Here is a 19025-nt window from a genome sequence, read left to right as displayed (position 1 = left end):
TTTTTTTTTTTATTTTGATTTTTATTGGTAGGTATGGGATTTACAAAAGGCCATTTCAAATATTTCACAGCAATTACTGATAAAAATAAACAAACCACGATAAAAAACTAGCAATGTCCTATCAAGTTTGATTCTTTACTACAGTATATGGTAACAGACAACTTTACAGACAGAACAGGTGACAAGAGGAAGAGTGGTTAGGAAATTGTGGAAAGATTATGCAACCATTGCTTGTATATGAGGACCAGATGTTTTCCAACATATCCTGTGACCAAACAATTTCCCCTCAAATCCATGTGTGTGCAAGGACGAGCTGATACCCTGTTGTAATTGAATTTTATACATAATTTCATTGCTTGCATGCAGATACACTGAATACCAAAGCATTACTGGTATAGGATAATTTTTACATACATTGTACACTAAAAAACTTTTTTTTTTTGCCAATTCTTTAAAATTTTGTTTTTCAAGTGGAAGCAACAATACAATGTAATTAGATCTTGTTCTTACATCGTGCAAATACTTTTTAAAGCCAGAGTAGCATCTAGTAATGAATAATAAAATAAAAAAGTTGAAAAACCCTTCTGAAAGTATCAGCAAATGTATTCATTAATAATAATTACATTGTCAATTAAATTTCATTTCTCTAACATGTCTTCAGTATGACCTTTTATTATTATAGTGTTGTGCAAAACTCAGTCATGTTTTGCACAACACAAATCTAGCAACAAGAGATTTTTTTGCTAAACAACCACATTTTTAAACCAATGTGTCAGCCTAACCCCAATACACAACAAACATGTATACATAGCAACAAAGGACTGGAAGTATGTAAACGTACTTCCCTGCCTCATGTAAATCTGGACTCTGAAAAAAAGGGGAAATCCCATTCAGCGTCATGTTTACGCTGCAGGGTTAATGCAATTCAGAGCGCAAGTGACGCAAACAGTTATAGATAAAAATACTGCACAAAGAAATCACTGCAGTGTGGAGCTCAGATTTTACACTGCAGAGACTGAATCATTTTTTCATCAAAGATTCAGAGTTGGATTTCTTCTGGAAATCAGTGTGACAATGTGGATGTTTGCTCTTCAGGTGGTTGTCATCTGTGTTTTACTGCAGGTATGTAAACATTTATTATTGTAAATTAACAAGTTTATAACTTCCTTGTAAATTGAAAATTATACTGATTTTATTTGTTTTATTGCCCCTGTCAAACACAGGCAATTTACGGGGCTTTACAAAAAGGCAAATTATGCATTAGGGCAAATTTTAAAAAAGTAAATAAAGGAGAAAATAAAATAAGTGATCATAAAATGAAGTGAATTAAAATTAAAATAAAGAATACTCCATAGGGATTACAGTTTCTGTGTGGTTACAGTGCATCAAAAGCTTTTTAAAGGAAACCGTGTCAAAAATAGCGGAGCAGGTGGACCCAAATACAGGGACTGAAGGCAAAAACAAGGCTGAACAAATCAGTCGACACAGGGCTGCCTGAGCTGAGCAAGAACTAAATGCATGCCTGGGCTAGGCTGGGCTGGGCTGAACAGAGGATCCAACAAAACTGAACTGCAAACCAAGAGTTAAATACAGACAGAACTAATAAGTCAATGGGGAACTGGTGACTGAACAAGGGCAGTCTAGGAGGACCACTGGAGACAGAGCAGGGCTGACAAGACTAATACATGACAGGTGTGAACGCTGGGGGGAAAAAACACTGAGGGTAGGGCTATCGAACCTGATGCAGGTCAGGTGTGTGGGCTGGGGAGGAGTGCAGGAACACGAAAGAGAAACAGAGAAAACCAAAAATCAAAATCCAGAAAACACACTCTTACGCAACCCAGTATACATTGAACCGTCCAAGAAAAACCCACGAACATAAACCCAAGTAAACATCATCTAACAAATAATGCAATGCAGTCCTTCAAACAACCCAAATGTAAATAAGTAAAACCAAATGACCCAAAGGAACTGATCAACAGAAGTATAACCCCAGAAACCAAGTAAACAAACATAAGCAGTCCAAAAACCATGAGGCCATGACAAACAGTGTAAAAATAGTTAGAGGCACAGGAAAACAAGAGGTTTTTTTAAATTGGTTGTAAATTTAGAATTTGTGAGATTTTGATTTAGTTCTCTATATTTGTCTGTTTGTTCAAATATTAGTGTTGCCTCGTGTCTCAAAACATAAGAAGAAGAGTACCATTCAATGATTAGAGGAAAAGCATTCTTCTTGTGCAATTATCTAATTTTTCATTTTATTTGAGGATGTTTCTATTAAACATTGAAAACAAATTGGACAGATGATACACAATGATACTTTAATAAAACATTTTTATATCTCCACTTGCAGGTGCCAGGCTGCTTCCCATCATGCCTCATAATAGGTTCTGAGGCCAACTGCGCCTTCAAAAACCTCCGCTGGGTTCCTGCTCTGCCTCCCAACATCACCCACCTGTACCTGGGGATGAACCGCATTGGGGAGATCAATGCTACCTCTCTGTCAGGCCTCGAGGAGCTACAGGAGCTGGACCTCGGGCAGCAGTATTCGCTACTCAGGATTAGGAACAACGCCTTTACCAGACAAAGACAACTGAAGAGGCTGGTGCTTGTCTATAATGTCGGCCTTCAGCTAGAGCCACAGGCCTTTGCAGGACTGTCCAATTTGCAAAGTCTCCACCTGGATTACTGTTCACTTCAAGAATCCATCCTGAAGGAGAAGTATTTGGAGCCACTGTCCTCCTTGGAGACTCTCAATCTTTTTGGAAACAAGATAAAGAAACTCCAGCCTTCAATGTACTTTTCAAACATGACTCATTTGAAAAATCTGAATCTCAAGCTGAACAAAATTGACAAAATATGTGAGTCTGATCTGGTTGGTTTCCAGGGCAAGCATTTCCAGGTCCTGAATTTGGACTCTGTCCACCTTAAGGACATGACTAGTGAAAGCTTTGACTGGCAGAAATGTGGGAACCCTTTCAGAGGAATGTCCTTTCAGACCCTTGACTTGTCCTACAATGGGTTCAGCGTGAAGAAATCAAAGCAGTTTTTCAGAGCCATCAAGGGTACTAAGATCTCCCATCTCAGATTGTCAGGGCCCATGGGTAAAGGATTTTCATTTAACAATCTCCCTGATCCAGACCACAGCACTTTTGAAGGCCTGAGGAGCAGTTCAGTCCTCACTTTGGATCTGTCTAAAAACAAGATATTTGCATTGCAACCAGGGGTTTTTAGTCCATTTAAAGATGTTGCAATCATTGACATTTCCCAAAACAGAGTAAATCAGATACACAGAAATGCCTTTGAAGGTCTTCAGAGACATTTAAAAATGCTCAACCTGTCACATAACCTGCTTGGTGAAATATATTCCCACACATTTGCTTCTTTAACAAACCTGAAAGTGTTAGATTTGTCTTACAATCACATTGGTGCACTGGGATATGGCTCATTTCGTGGACTTCCCAAACTAAAAGCGTTATATCTAAGTGGAAACTCACTGCGAGAACTTGGGTTCCCTGCATCTCTACCAAACTTAGATTATCTCCAGTTGAATGACAATAAGTTGATGCCCTCATCTGTGAACAGTATCACACGTTTTGCCACTAATGTAATTCATTTGAACATTCAGGACAACAGATTAACAAACTTGGGAGATGTTTACACCTTCTTGACTCAGCTGAAACGCCTCCAGCATCTCTTCTATGGAGGAAACCCCATCAGGTGGTGCACACTCAGCAGACAAATTTCAGAAATGGATGGTTTGAATAATTTGCAAGTCCTGGATCTTCATGGCATCAATCTGCAGTCCATTTGGTCTCAAGAGAAATGCCTCGATCTGTTTCACAATCTTGGGCAATTGATCGGTCTCAACTTGAGCTTTAACGCCTTACAGTCTCTTCCTCAAGGCATTTTTAAGAATCTCACCTCCCTCTTGGAAATAGACCTTTCATCCAACACCCTGACATATCTCCAGCCTGACATGTTTCCACAAAGTCTTGAAGTACTCAACCTCTCCAACAACTTCATAGCCTCCCCTGACCCCGTTGTTTTCCGCTCTCTCAGCGTCCTCGACCTAAAAATGAACCGATTCCACTGTGACCCAAACCTAAAGAATTTCCTAACTTGGGTGAAAGACACAAACGTAACATTTATGAATCCTGTTGCAGAGCTCAGATGTGAATTTCCTTCTGGTTTCTATAACGTTCCTCTCTTAGATTACTCTGCTCAGCTTACAAAGCAGTGAAAGCACTTGGAAGTGAGCAAATGTGTATTTCACTTATTAACGGAATGGTGTATTACTGCCACATATTGTTGATTTAGGGTGTGCACTCTATGGTCAGTTAATTACATGGTGTGCCCAGTGATATCTGAATTATTAATAGATACCAGGCATTTGTCCCAATCTAATCAAAAAAAATCCTTGAAATGGGATAAAATTGTAATAAAATCTGCAATGTATTATGAAAACATAATTGAGCATAAAAGTAAATTCTTCTGGCTTTCAACTGCATCTTTAGATCTCAAGATGCTAGTAAGTGGATCTTCTTACTGTATATGATGTCAGACAGATAAAATCATATGTGAAAATCTGTTATTTTCACTGATTGGACAGGTAAAACATTCACTACTTTCACAATTGTGTATTTTTAATATAATGTAATCATGACATCTAAGGAACGTGGAATCATTGATAAATGGCAAATGGACTGTACTTATATAGCGCTTTTCTTGTCTTTTTGACCACTCAAACACTTTTACACTACATATCACATTCACCCATTCACACACATTCATACACTGATAACATGGTCTACCACTCAGGGTGCCAACCTGCCCATCAGATGGAGACTAATATTCACACACATTCATACACCATTGGTACAGCCATTGGGAGCAATTTTGGGTTAAGTATCCTGCCCAAGGACACATCAACATGGGACTGGAGGAGCTGGGAATTGAAGCCCTGATCTTCCGATTGGTTGTCGACCGCTCTTATATCCTCTTGCAGTTCTATCTGAGCATCAACAACATTTGGAGCAGGTGGCATCAAAGGACAAGATTAGACTATATTCAATCAGAAGAGGTTTTGTTAACATTTTTTGCATGGTTGGTTTGTGCTGAAGTTCACTGACCTAATAAAATACCTTATAAACCTTACTACAAAATTGTGTAGTGTGTGTGTGTGTGTGTGTGTGTGTGTGTGTGTGTGTGTGTGTGTGTGTGTGTGTGTGTGTGTGTGTGTCTTTTACAACAAGCTGATTGAGCTCCAAAGTTATCCACGTAGAAAGCTTTTGGCTTTGGTAAAACATGGCACCCTTTTTAGAATGGGGGGTAAACCCTGTTTCTGCAAATACATGCTGGATCAAGTCCCCATTATCCAGAACAACAACATATAGGTAATAAATAAATGAATGAATAATTGGATGGATGTATAAAATAGAAGGCCAGATATAAACAAATTTGCTGTTTTCTTGACCAAAATAATATTTATAGTACCACAGACAACCATACCATTGACATACATTTGTACAGCTGGAGGTAAAAACGTGTGACTAATATCAAAGACAAACTTAATGGTCCCAATGTTTTTATCCTGTTCCAAGTAAGTGTTTCAATGCCTTGCTGTATTTTCCCAATTGAAATAATGTCAACTTCTAATTGCTACAGGAGCTTCATGATAAGGAATTTGTCTCCTCTTCCAACAGAGGGCAGTATCAGCTCAGTAAGCAACTCCTGACTTGGTCTCTATGCTGCATTGGAACAGTGTGACCAGTTGTAAGACAAAACCAACATTTTTCCCAGCTGGTATGCTCTTCTGTAAACAGCAGCATTCATTTGCATAATCTGAAGCTGGTGAAAATGGGTAATCCATAAATGAATAAAAGTTATTAAAAAAAGGGATATTAAACAATGATGGATATTTAAATTATTGATTTAAATTAAAGATAAATTAGGGTCAATAAAAAATACACATACACAACTTAGTTTAAAGCAGGATTCTATTTTGTGGTTATTTTCAAATTAAATTGGTAAATATTAACAGTTCTATAGTACAACATTAATAACTATGTATGACTGTGTGTATTTGCTGCTTTATGTTTGTTGTGTGCTTGTAAGTATAGTTTGTGTATACTGTGAGCATGAGTATGGCTTACTTGGTATTTATTTAATTTATTAACATTTATTTTACTTAGTATTTATTTATTTATTCAAGTATTCTACTTGTATTACAACAAACATGAACGTCACAGAAACCCTACAATGCTGTTTAATACTGTGGTACAAAAAATGTATATATTTTTGGCCACATTTGACCTTGAATTTGATTGAATGTTGTTTTTCCTCCAAGTAGCAGCCTTTTATCTTACGCTAAGGGAGGCAAAAAAGACTCCCCCGCCTGTGATGTACCCACAGACGGGCAGAGCAGCGCCTTTTAATCTCTTATCAAGTCTTATTAAATTTCAGGGAATGACTGGGACTAAAAAAACGACCTTGGACTTTCTCCCTACTAGGTCCACCACCTGGCCGCATACAAACAATAACTAACAGGGTTGTCCTGATATGTCCTCACAATATTATACCAAATTACTAATTAATTGCACGATTCCACTGAGATTAACAACTATCAATTTCTTCCTTATAATATTGTAGCTGTATACAACCAGACTCAAGGCTTATAGCCTATGTCAGCTCATAGCTCACCATGCAAATGACTGAGAAACAAACAGCACTCAGATGGAAGATGAGATTTTAACTCCCCAAACGTTTGGTTAAATCTATTTCCCCACTCTCTAGCATATTAAGAGTGATATCAATGCTTTAGGTCCACTTTCATTCATCAACACCATGGTCTTCTATCTACCTGCAGAAGTGAGCTCGCTATAATTACCTTGACAGCAAGATTTAACACCTTAATTTTAACAGCACTAAACGGCATGATATTTTTTTATCATCATAATCTGTATGCAGAATAATGCAATGATGATTTGCAAATCTCGAATCCATATTTTATTCACAATAGATCATAGAAAACATATCAAATGTTGAAAGTGAAAAACTGTACCAACACGTCTCATTTGGACAGGACCATGTTTACCACTGTATAGTATACCCTCTACTTTTAACAACAGTCTGTCATCATCTGGGAACTAACAAGACCAGTGGCAGGAGTTTTGGAAAGGAATGTTGTCCCATTCTTGTCTGATATAGGATTCTAGCTGCTCAACAGTCCCGGATCTCCTTTGTCAAATTTTGCATTTCACGATGCACCAAATGTTTTCAAATGGTGAAAGGTCTGGACAGCAGGCAGGTCAGCCCTGGTCTCTTCTACTACACAGCCATGCTGATGTAATTAGATGCAGTATGCGGTATAGCATTATCTTGCTGAAATATACAAGGCCTTCCATGAAAAAGGTGTTGCATTGATGCAAGCATATGTTGCTCTAAAACCTGTGTGCACCTTTCAGCATTGATGGCGCCTTTCCAGATGTGCAAGCTGCCCATGCCATAGGCAGTAATGCACCCCTATACCATCAGAGATATAGGCTTTTTGACTGAGCACTGATAACAAGCCGAATGGTGCCCCTCCTCTTTAGTCTGGAGTATGCAGCGTCCATGATTTCCCAAAACAATTTTAAATTTCAATTCATCTGACCACAAAACAGTGTTCCACTTTGCCTCATTCGGAGTGCCTTTCCATTTTTGATTTCTGCAAGTGTTCCTGAGCCCATGCAGTGATTTCCGTTACAGAATCATGTCTGTTTATAATGCATCCAAAGATCACGGGCATGCAATATAGATTTTCAGCCATGTCCCTTGCACACAGAGATTTCTCCAGATTCTCAGAATCTTTTGATAATATTATGTACTGTAGATGATGATGATTCAAAGTCACTGCAATTTTACAATGAGGAATGTTTTTCTGAAATTGTTCCACAATTTGTAGATGTAGTTTTTCACAGATTGGTGAACCTCTGCCCATCTTTACTTCTGACAGACTCTGCCTGTCTAAGATGCTGCTTTTATACTCAGTCATGTTACTGACCTGTTGCCTAATTAAACCTAATTAGTTGCTAAATTTTCTTCAAGCTGTCTCTTTTTAGTAACACTTACTTTTCCAGCCCTTTGTTGCCCCCGTCCCAACTTTTTTGAGACATGTTGCAAATTCAAAATGAGCTAATATTTTTCATGAAACAGTAAAATGTCTCACATTCAACATTTGATATGTTTTCTATGTTCTATTATAATATGGTTTTATGAGATTTGTAAATCATTGCATTCTGATTTTATTTACATTTTACACAGCGTCCCAACTTTTTTGGAATTGGAATTGTACAAACCCAGATGATAAAAGCAGAAGAACATTCCAGAACTGTGCACGTTTTTTTTTTTTTTTTTTTAAGATAAAAACATTTCGCCATGTGTTTCAGCTTCTGTCAAAGATAGCTTCCGGTGTAAGCCTTCAAAATAAAACATTTGTTATTAACAAACCAATTTGGGGCATGTAAATTACGGGAGATTCCCGGGAAAAAAGACAAAACGAGAGGGCGGCGGGAGATAGATAGCTATGGAACAATAACTATAACTATAAAGATAATGATGTGAGCGTCCAGTCCAGGTCCAGTCACACTTATGAACTATAGATAACTTTATTCTCTACCGCATGTGGGTGTTATGGGTAGTGGACTTTATTATTTCCGGCAAAGACAGTGATAGGTTGAAACCTTCGTGAGGAAAAGGAGCGAGTATTCGAAGGAGGGCAGAGAGTGATAGTCACATTATCAAGTTATAGATGCCTTTTTATTCAAATTAAAAAGTTTAGAAAGCATCGTGCCAAAGAGGATACTTCAAAGTTAAGTAAGCATGAATGATCATTTATTTCTATCCTATTTTTTCCTATGTGCCGTAATTTCAGGAAGTTGCAGTTCAGCATGCCAGTTTCGTGCCTGATGCGCTATTTAATCCTCCAGTGAGTACATCACGATACACTCAGCTGGGGAGAGGGGTTTTCCCAATAGACATACATGTATCTATAGGCATGTCTACATATATATGTATATATGTCTATGGTTCTCCCTACTATCTACATTAGGTAAATGACTTATGCATGACAAGATCATATATGATGTTGTTGGCGGCATTGAGCTGGAGTCCCTGACAGTGGCAGAAAACCACCAGTAAACCAGATGCGGCCAGTTATGAAATATGACCTCGCCGCAACCCCCGTACAGAACTCCCCCTCCCCCCTCTTTTTTCTTTTTTTTTCTTCAAAACTTTTTATACAGTACTGTAACTGGACTGGACAGAGGAGCATGTTAGGTCATGTTTGATGGACAGGTGGAGGAGGCCCTTCCTCCTCAGGGCCATCCATCTTTATAACTCCACCATGTAGGAGAGGGATGACGCAGTGTTGGTTCTAGCTTGAATGACGCCCTGCCTTTTTGTCTTTCCACAGATACTCAACAAAATGGGGAACTTGCTGAGCTCATATGCCAAAACTGCAAATATTTGCAGATGGGTTAAAATCAGCATCAGGTGGAGGGAAAAATATGGGGAGTTTGTTAGGGCTGATATCAGTAGAATTACAAAGGTTGGAAGCCTTTGTTATTGGAATGATGCAGACTTCTGCATTGCAAAGGGAATTGATGGCTCTGATATCTTCCTAGGGCTGAGAACTGATGGCACTGAAGTGGCTATAAAGAGAATTTCTAAATTGAATAACTATCAGTGCCTTAAGAACGAGGAAGACATTCTGAGACTTCCAGGGTTAGATTATCCATGTATCACACGATACATTGAATTTGTCGAGGACGACAAGTTTGGTTATCTTTGTGTTCAACTGTTTGAACACACACTGGATGAATACATCAGGGATTGTCCAGAGTACCAGCTATGTAAAATTGTGTGCTCCATCCTCAAATCTCTGGAAGTACTTCATGATCAGGGAATTTTCCACTGGGATCTCAAGCCACAGAATTTTTGGATTGGTAAGACAAGTTCATAAATAAACATTGAAATTCTGAAAGTGTATAACAACATTTTAATTGATTTTGTTAACTGTCTTTTTCCCCCACTGGTTGTGCTCTTCATTATCTTGCAGATGTTACTGGAAGGGTGCGACTGGCTGGCTTTGGTTTATGTCGCTGGTCACCTGATGAAGAAACAACCTTGTACACAGGCCGCGCAGAACCACAAAACTGTATGGCCAGTGAGACTTTGACCGGAGAAGACAACGGACCGCTCAACTGTACCACTGATATAAAGGTTAGTTGTTTTTTTTTTTTATTTCTATCAGTGATTAGGCTACATGAAAACATCATCTAATAATAAAACTGTTCTGCTCCCTCTTAAGGCTGCCGGGATGCTGGTTGATTATGTCCTCTCCAGAGGACAACATCAATTTAATATCAGTATTCATGAAAGGAAATACAATTTGGACCAGGATTTTGAAGGTGTGCTGGCTAAGGACCTTATTGAGTGGATGACTGACAAGAATCCAAACAACAGACCTGGAGTGCAAAACTGCTTGAACCATCCCTTCCTCTGGTCCCCTAAAAAGTTAAGTCTCTCATTTACAATGAATTCAGAACAATTAAACAGTTTTTTTTACAATCATTTTTTAATCATACTTTTTCCTCAATTTGCTGAGTTTTCTCTATAACATAGCTCCATAGTATTTTCATTATACTATTTCTCAATCAATAAGATATCACAAAAATATTTGAGTTGCTTAAATATCTTAAAAGTCTTAAATGTATTTTCAGGAAACTGGAGTACCTGATAAATATTGGAAAGATGGAAGATGTGGCAATGTTTAAAGGAGCCTCCCAGACCTTAATTTCTTCACTGGAGGCTTACGCTCCGCTTGGATACTTCAGAGGATGGAAAAATAAGGTGATATTAAGAATCCCACTAGTTTGTATTTCTGAAGTTCACTTTATCAGTTTTATAATCTCAACTATCATTTGGCATTATAGTTTCCAGCGGACTTGGTCGAGCTGATGGATGGCAAGAAGAAAGAGCCCTGTTACACTGACAATGCGTTCGGATTGCTGCGCTTCATACGAAACGCCCAAGAGCACTAGTAAGTTAAATGAAAAAAAGGATGAATTGCCTTTAATATAGCAAGAATAAACTCCCTCTAAACAGCAAAGGTCATCCCATATTTACGGATTCTCTTGCTATTCTTTTTGTTGAAAGAATAAAACGTTTTCACAGTGATTATAGGAGCACTAAAAACTAATTTCCATTCACCTTCAAGGATTTTTTAAATATATAAATAAACCTTTTTTTCAGATTTTTTGATTTTACTTACTTCACTTACTTTTTTCAACTAACTTTAGTCCCTTTTGTTGTTATAATGCTTAATATAAATATACAAAGATTGTGTTTGTAATACAGTTTTATTTCTCTTTACAGTCTGAAGTACATCGAAAAAGTTGACGTGATCTCGGCGTTCCCTCCTCTCTTTGGATGCGCTTACAAATTTGCCAAAAGCCAAAGGTGGAATTTGGATCCACGTCTGAAGCAAATGTTTATAACAGAAGATGCCTTCTATTCCCCTCCAGCAACCTCTGAGGAGAATCTCAGCACCCCAGTTCAAGAATCTCAGCAGGTTTTTACAGTGCCATTTACCCTGCTGCAATGAGTACACCACTACTATTGTTTTGATTTGCACACCATAGGATACGACTGTCCACCCCATCTTTCTCACCTGCAGTATGCTGAAGTCTGTGTGAAAGGGGGGGTCGGGTAACAATAGGTCCCTCGTCCCCGGAGCACAGCATGAAGCATAAGCCTGCTGCAATTAGGAGAGGAAGGGGAGGACTAGTCCAATTCTGGGTAGTGAAAATCTGTCACTCTTGCTTGGCTTCAAAATCTGTCGTCTACTTGGACCATTTATGCCTGATATCTGATAAATTTGCTGATGGCTGTTAGTCTTAAAGTATAATTACCGTTGATGATGCCAGATCAGAGGTTATCTATGAGAGGTTAGCAGGTCAACCTACAGACCCCAGAAGTTGATAACATGCCACCACGGGCTCAGAGGGGAATAGCACTAACGTATCATAACTAAATATTGGTGAAATGAACTAGTTTAGTGGCAGATAATGTCATATAGAGGCTGCGCTTCGATGCCCCGTGTACTCACATTATATGGATATACGCAGCGCTCCACTGTAGCTAATTTGAGTATTTCGTCCGAACGACTCCAAATGACACCAAAGTTGTCTGGGTGAGTAAATGATCATATTTTATGCTAGAAATGAGGTCCATGTTGTAAAAAACGGTAATTATTCTTTAATTTATTTTTGTATTTTATATCTAATTTTGTACCTCATGTGAGCTGGTCTGTCTTTTATTTATGATGCCATTTATTTATTCTTCTGTACAGAACTTTTGCCCACTGTGGTTGTTTTAAAGTTGGATACATTGGCTGTTATCATGTCATGATAATAAATGTGTTTAACTAGAAATGCTGACTCATTCTTAAATTGTGTTTTCTCACATGCTTAACTTTATACACATCAACTTTTAATCATGGGTGCCCCACTTAATTTAGGTCTCCCTCAACCAGACAGTTGCACCTCAAAAGGAGACATCAGGTGTTTTCTATGCAGATTTAACTTTAAGAATACAATTTTGAACTCATTTAAATGCAGGTAAAAAACATGACTGACTTCGTCTGATGATCTAAATAATGACAACCTCTGGCTATATCAAGCTATTATCCCAAATTTCATAATTGTGTGTTTTTATTTCTTCACTTATATCCCAAAAATTCTGAAAAGAAGGGAGGCTTCTATATTGACCTCTACTAAGTTAATATATTTGGACAGAAAGAGAAGACCTCACAAGAGCAAATACAGAGGGTTCACCTCAAGCTGCAAACTATTCATAAGCCTCAAGAATAGAAAGGCTGGATTAGAACTTGAGAAAAAAGACATCTAAAAATCACTATAGTTCAGGAAGAGCAGTCTTTGAACAGATGGAACTCTGATCATCAACCTGTACCAGAATGATGGGAAGAAAAAAGTGTGGGCAAGGCTTGTAAAACCTAAAGCATACCATATTATCTGTAACACAAGGTGGAGACAGTGTGATGTTTTAAGGCATGCATGGCTTCTAATGGCAATAGGTCATTAGTGTTTATTGAGGATGTGAGAGGACAGAAGCAGCCCGATGAATTCTGAGGTGTATAGGAATATACTTTCTGCTCACTTACTGCTTACTTCAGCATTCATTTAGTTTTACTTTCATTCGGTGGAATTTAGAATTAAATAGGTGTTGTTGCTCATCAATGTAGCCTACCACTTGGGCCTCATATCCTGTTATGCTTCATTATCTGTGCTGACATTCTGTGTGATTTAATAGAATGTCGTAAAACCAGTAACTACTAGGGTACCAAAGCACTCCAAGTTTATTTATATTTATATTTCTGGCAACGACAACAGTGATAGGTCCAAACATGTCACGTGAAACACGTGAATATTTTTGTTAACCATAAACGCGGAAGTAGAACCTTCTTGTTACAGCGGCGCCATACTGGTACGGTGTGTTTTCTACCTGTTTGGTTATTAAAGTGTATTCAACGCTGTGCCAAAGAAAATACTTCTACTATTAAGTTAAGCAGGTAATTTAACTTTACGTTCCAAGTTTTAATACAGACAATAGCATTTGTTCAGGTCCTATTTTTTGATGTAATCCACTTGCCGTAACTTTCAGGGAGTTAGCTTTCAGTTTAGCATGCTAGTTTTGTCTGTGTTGAATTTAACCTGATTAAGATTTGATTTTATCAGCTTTAGTTGACATTTAAATTGGCTTTCTTATGTCCAAGAGTCACTGGAAACAAACTAACGCTATACTTGCTAAGCATTTTGAATGAAAAAGAAGTACAACATGTACGACGTTCGTGACTGCACATTTTACCAGTCAGTTATTACGTGACACTCAGGTTGGGGGAGAGGTTCTCCCTAATCTCTACATTGGGACACTACTTAATGCAAAGGAATTTGGTGTAATTGTTATTACATTTATTAGTATTGAATGCAGAAACATTGCCTCAGATGTGATTTTGCCATGATTCAGTACTTTGATAGAACTGGTTATACTAGTGGGCACAGTGGTGCAGTGGTTAGCACAGTCGCATCACAGTAAGAGGGTTCTGGGTTTGAATCCACCAGGTGGCTGGTGCCCTTCTGTGTGGAGTTTGCATGTTCTCCTTGTGCCTGTGTAGGTTCTCTCTGGCTCCCTCCCACAGACCAAAAACATGCAGGTTAGGTTAATTGGAGACTCTAAATTGCCCGCAGGTGTGAATGTGAGTGTAAATGGTTGTTTGTCTCTAGATATGTGTACCCTGCCTCTCGCCCAATGACAGCCCAGCCACCCACCCCACTACCCACAACCCTATGTTTCAATTGGGACATTTTTGTCCCTAAGGAACACACAGGGACCTTTTAGTTTTTAGTTTTAGTTTTAAATCTGACACTGAACAAAAAAGAATGCATCAAAATCAATGTTTGTTGCTAATCATTGACATATTTTGTATGGCATCAAATATGTTTTTGTCTTTCCACAGATTCTGACAACAAGATGGCAAACGAGCAGAACTCATACACCATCAACCGCAGATGGGTTAAAATCAGTAACAGGTGGGGGGGAAAATTAGAAAAGATTTTTAGGGCTGGTAAAGCTACAAAAACGATCGAAGGTATTAATTATATTGATGATGCAGAATTCTGCATCGCTAAGGGAATAGATGGCTCTGAAATCTTCCTAGGGCTGAGAACTGATGGCACGGAAGTGGCTATAAAGAGAATTTCTAAATTGAATAACTATCAGTGTCTTAAGAACGAGGCAGACATTCTGAGACTTCCAGGGTTAGATTATCCATGTATTACACGATACATTGAATTTGTAGAGGATGACCAGTTTGGTTATCTTTGTGTTCAACTGTTTGAACACACACTGGATGAATACATCAGGGTTTGTCCAGAGTATCAGCTATATCAAATTGTGTGCTCCATCCTCAAATCTCTGAAAGTACTTCATGATCAGGGAATTTTCCACTGGGATCTCAAGCCACAGAATTTTTGGATTGGTAAGACAAGTTAATAAATAAACGTTGAAATTCTGAAAGTGTATAACAACATTTTAATTAATTTTGTTAACTGTCTTTTTCCCCACTGGTTGTGCTCTTCATTATCTTGCAGATGTTACCGGAAGGGTGCGACTGGCTGGCTTTGGCTTATGTCGCTGGTCACCTGATGAAGAAACAACCTTGTACACAGGCCGCGCAGAACCAAAAAACTGGATGGCCAACGAGACTTTGACCGGAGAAGACAACAGACCGCTCAACTGGAGCACTGATATAAAGGTTAGTTTTTCTGCTTTACAGATTTTTATCAGTGATTACATGAAAAAATCATCTAATAATAAAACTGTTCTGCTCCCTCTTAAGGCTGCCGGGATACTGATTGATTATGTCCTCTCCAGAGGACAACATCAATTTCATATCAGTATTCATGAAAATAAGTACAATTTGGACGAGCTGGCTAAGGACCTTATTGAGTGGATGATTGACATGAATCCAAACAACAGACCTGGAGTGCAAGACTGCTTGAACCATCCCTTCCTCTGGTCCCCTAAAAAGTGAATGAATTCAGATAAATTAAAAAGTTTTTTTTTGGTTTTTTTTTTACAGTTTTTGAGTTACTTTTTTTTTCTTCTTAAATGTACAAATTCTTTTCAGGAAACTGGAGTACCTGATAAATATTGGAAAGATGGACAAGGTGGCAACGTATAAAAGAGCTTCCCAGGCCTCCATCTCTTCACTGGAGGCTTATGCTCCGCTTGGATACTTTAGAGGATGGAAAATGAAGGTGATATTAAGAATCCCACTAGTTTGTATTTCTGAAGTTCACTTTATCAGTTTTATAATCTCAACTATCATTTGGCATTATAGTTTCCAGCGGACTTGGTCGAGCTTGTAGGCGCAGGGGATGAACTTGGTCAGCATGCCTGTCACTTGGTCACCGGTAGTAGTGAGGGTGTGTGTGTGGGTGTGTGTGTGTGTGGGTGTGTCTATGCGTCACTGGGGGTGGCGCAGTAGTAATTTAGATCATCTTCTGCACCTGCTGGGTTTTCACCTTTTGTTTTGTAACAGAGTGGGTGAGTAGGGTGCCGTAACTTCTGTTGACCGCTACATCTACACTCTTTGTGTCCAAAAATACCATCTCAACAGAGGATTTAGGTCGTCACAGTGTTTTTTGATCACCGGTAAAATAATAATAATAAAACATCTTTAAAACGCAGCAACAGACCTCATGCCTTTGTTTTGGACACAGCGCGTCAGACAGATTACCCTACATCATTCATTCAGCGGCCAATGGTAAAGTTTTTGACATGGGATGGCCGCGACAACATTGTCAACAGAAGAGGCTAAGGATCTCACACGTGTAGCCAACTGTCAACTTCGCTTTACCTGTGCACTATAAACGATGGACCACTCAGCCCCTGTGGAAGCGGACTGTGAGTAAATTTTATGAATGAATCTATGGATGGGCCGCAGCGCACAGCAACTACGGTATGTGTAACTTGTTCATACTGTACGTTTCATCTTGCTTGGATTTTGGACGCAGTTTGAATGTGATTTCTGCTGCATATATTGGATGGAGAGCATGCTGTGTTTGCTGATTGATGCACTTATTGTCTGGCTCAAGTTGGAAATTAACCTGTGGAAAGAGTGGATCGCTCGTTTATGCCTGTTAAGTGGCGAAGTTGGATGTGGAGGATTTATGTGGAGGTGGATTGTGCCGCATGTTTTCTGATGTTTTAACGGATGCGCACTGTTGTTGATTGATGTCAATATGAGTGGATCAAATGCTGGTTCGACAGTAAATGACGGAAAAGTCAAAAGAAAAGTCACTCTCTCTGAAAAGGGCTTGGCATGTAAAATTGAGAGACTTCATAAAGATCGCCAATCCATAGTGAACAAAATTAAAAGTGTAATCGCAGCATTGAAAAGGCTGATGGAAAATGACGACAATGCTACACAAGTACAAAATCAGCTGGGGGTTTTGGTGCAGTTGCGGGAGGATGCAATGGCACTGCACGAGTCACTGATGCCTTTAATACCTCAGGAGGAGCAGCATAAACAAAACGAGTGGATCACAAGCATCAATAAATATAATCAAGGGTTTATTATGGATGTGGAACAATGGCTATCTGAAAGTGACAGGCTGGTCTCAAGACAAGAAAGCTTGGGAGAACTGCCTAATACAGATTTTGAAACTCTTCCAAGCGTGGTGTTGGATGAGATACATCTTAATAATAAACTTCATTCAGATGAGCAACATGATGCTTTGCCTGGACCGACACAGGATGAAATTAAGCCTGGTGACAGCATCTCAAATGTAAGCAGCAAAAAGCATGGTTCAAAATCTCAAACTTCACGCACCTCAACTTCCTCTGCCCGTGTTAAAGCAGAGGCTGACATGGCTGCTCTTCTTGCTCGTCAAAGATTACTTCAGGAAAAACATGACCTGGAAAAACAAGAGGAGGAAATAAGAAAAAGGAAGGAGCGACTTGCGCTTGAAGTGGAGATAGCCGCATCAAAGGCTAAGGTGGATGTCTTAAGAGCCTCAAGTAGTGTGAAAGGTGGCACATCAAATAAATCTGATGGTATGCAATCCTACATGGAGAGAGGACTCCACACTGTTCTTAAAGCTGATGCTGATTCATTTGTGCCTCATGGCCAAGAAGATCATGGGAATCCAGTCTCAGTCAGAAGTGTTCCTCAGTCTTATGTGACCAAATCAATGGAAATGAAACGACCTGAGAATATTAAGTCTCAAATACACCAGCAGAGACAGACCAAGCTCGGGGTGGTTCATAATGCACAGCCAAATTTCTCAATGTCTCAGCAAAGCAGTACACAGGCTCCTATAATGGCCACAGGTGATGACAACAATTTGGTATCTATAATGACAAGGCAAAATGAGATAACTGCAATGTTGGTGCAGCAACAAAGTCTCTCATCTTTGCCAAATCGGGAGATTCAAGTGTTTGATGGAGATCCTCTACTGTATCATGCCTTTATGAGAGCCTTTGAGCACAATGTAGAAGAGAAGACAAGCGATGCAAGAGATTGCCTGCACTTCTTGGTGCAATACACCAGGGGTCAGCCAAGAGAGCTGGTGAGAAGCTGTCAACAAATGGCTGCAGATAGAGGATATTACAAAGCAAAGTCTTTGTTGGAAGAACATTTTGGAAATGAACAAAGGATTGCATCAGCTTATATGGACAAAGCACTTTCATGGCCAGTGATTAAAGCAGAGGATATCAAAGCTCTTCAAGCTTATGGACTTTTTCTAAGAGGATGTTGCAATGCAATGGATGAGATACAGTACATGTCTGAGCTCAATATGCCGGCAAATATGCTGACAATAGTAAAAAAGTTGCCATACAAGTTAAGAGATAAATGGAGAACGGTGGCTTGTGATATACATGAAAGAAGTCATCACAGAGCTACTTTCCCTGATATTGTGGATTTTGTTGAACGTCAGGTGAAAATTACAGCTGACCCTGTGTTTGGTAATATACAAGATACTCCAAAATTAGTGCAAAGCAAAAGTGGCAAAAGGGAGAATTGTCAAAACTATAGCCACAAAAAAGGAAGTAGCTTTGCAACTACAGCCACTTCTGTGGATGAAAAGACCCATAAGAGAAAGGGAGGAAGTCTACTGGATAAAGGGGTTTGCCTGTACTGCAAGGGTGAACATGCACTGGAGTTGTGCTCTCTATTGGAAAAGAAAGCACATAATGACAAGATTGCCTTCCTGAAGGAGCATGGAATTTGTTTTGGCTGTTTGTGCATAGGGCACATGAGTAAGGACTGCAGGAGGCGACTGTCATGTAAAATATGTGGATCCAGACATCCTAGCATGCTTCATATTCACCCGAAGGACAAGGAAAATGAGAAGAATCAGATAGTTGCAGCTCATACCAACGCAGCAGTGGGCAGT

At 39.1% G+C, this 19025-nt stretch overlaps 3 protein-coding genes across 3 annotated transcripts; all 3 read left to right on the top strand.

Annotated features, from left to right (window-relative positions):
• Window positions 1–1005: 1005 nt before the first annotated feature.
• LOC128376950 (toll-like receptor 5) lies at window positions 1006–4291 on the top strand. The gene is made up of 3 exons (XM_053336808.1): window positions 1006–1122; window positions 2354–3584; window positions 4029–4291. Exons 1-3 carry the CDS (start codon window positions 1075–1077, stop codon window positions 4241–4243), a joined length of 1494 nt encoding a protein of 497 aa, XP_053192783.1. The 5' UTR covers window positions 1006–1074; the 3' UTR covers window positions 4244–4291.
• Window positions 4292–4933: 642 nt separating this feature from the next.
• LOC128376874 (serine/threonine-protein kinase/endoribonuclease IRE2-like) lies at window positions 4934–11914 on the top strand. Its single transcript, XM_053336729.1, has 6 exons — window positions 4934–5036; window positions 10100–10263; window positions 10352–10557; window positions 10764–10893; window positions 10977–11083; window positions 11419–11914. Exons 1-6 carry the CDS (start codon window positions 4934–4936, stop codon window positions 11645–11647), a joined length of 939 nt encoding a protein of 312 aa, XP_053192704.1. The 3' UTR covers window positions 11648–11914.
• A 2678-nt stretch (window positions 11915–14592) lies between these two features.
• Window positions 14593–15655, top strand: LOC128376873 (serine/threonine-protein kinase/endoribonuclease IRE1-like). The gene is made up of 3 exons (XM_053336728.1): window positions 14593–15100; window positions 15213–15376; window positions 15461–15655. The coding sequence occupies exons 1-3, from the start codon at window positions 14593–14595 to the stop codon at window positions 15653–15655; spliced, it is 867 nt and encodes a 288-aa protein (XP_053192703.1).
• The last annotated feature ends 3370 nt before the right edge of the window (window positions 15656–19025 follow it).

The sequence above is a fragment of the Scomber japonicus genome, chromosome 17, assembly GCF_027409825.1.
Source record: "Scomber japonicus isolate fScoJap1 chromosome 17, fScoJap1.pri, whole genome shotgun sequence".
Taxonomy (NCBI): domain Eukaryota; kingdom Metazoa; phylum Chordata; class Actinopteri; order Scombriformes; family Scombridae; genus Scomber; species Scomber japonicus.
This window is presented reverse-complemented; position numbering and strand designations above follow the sequence as displayed.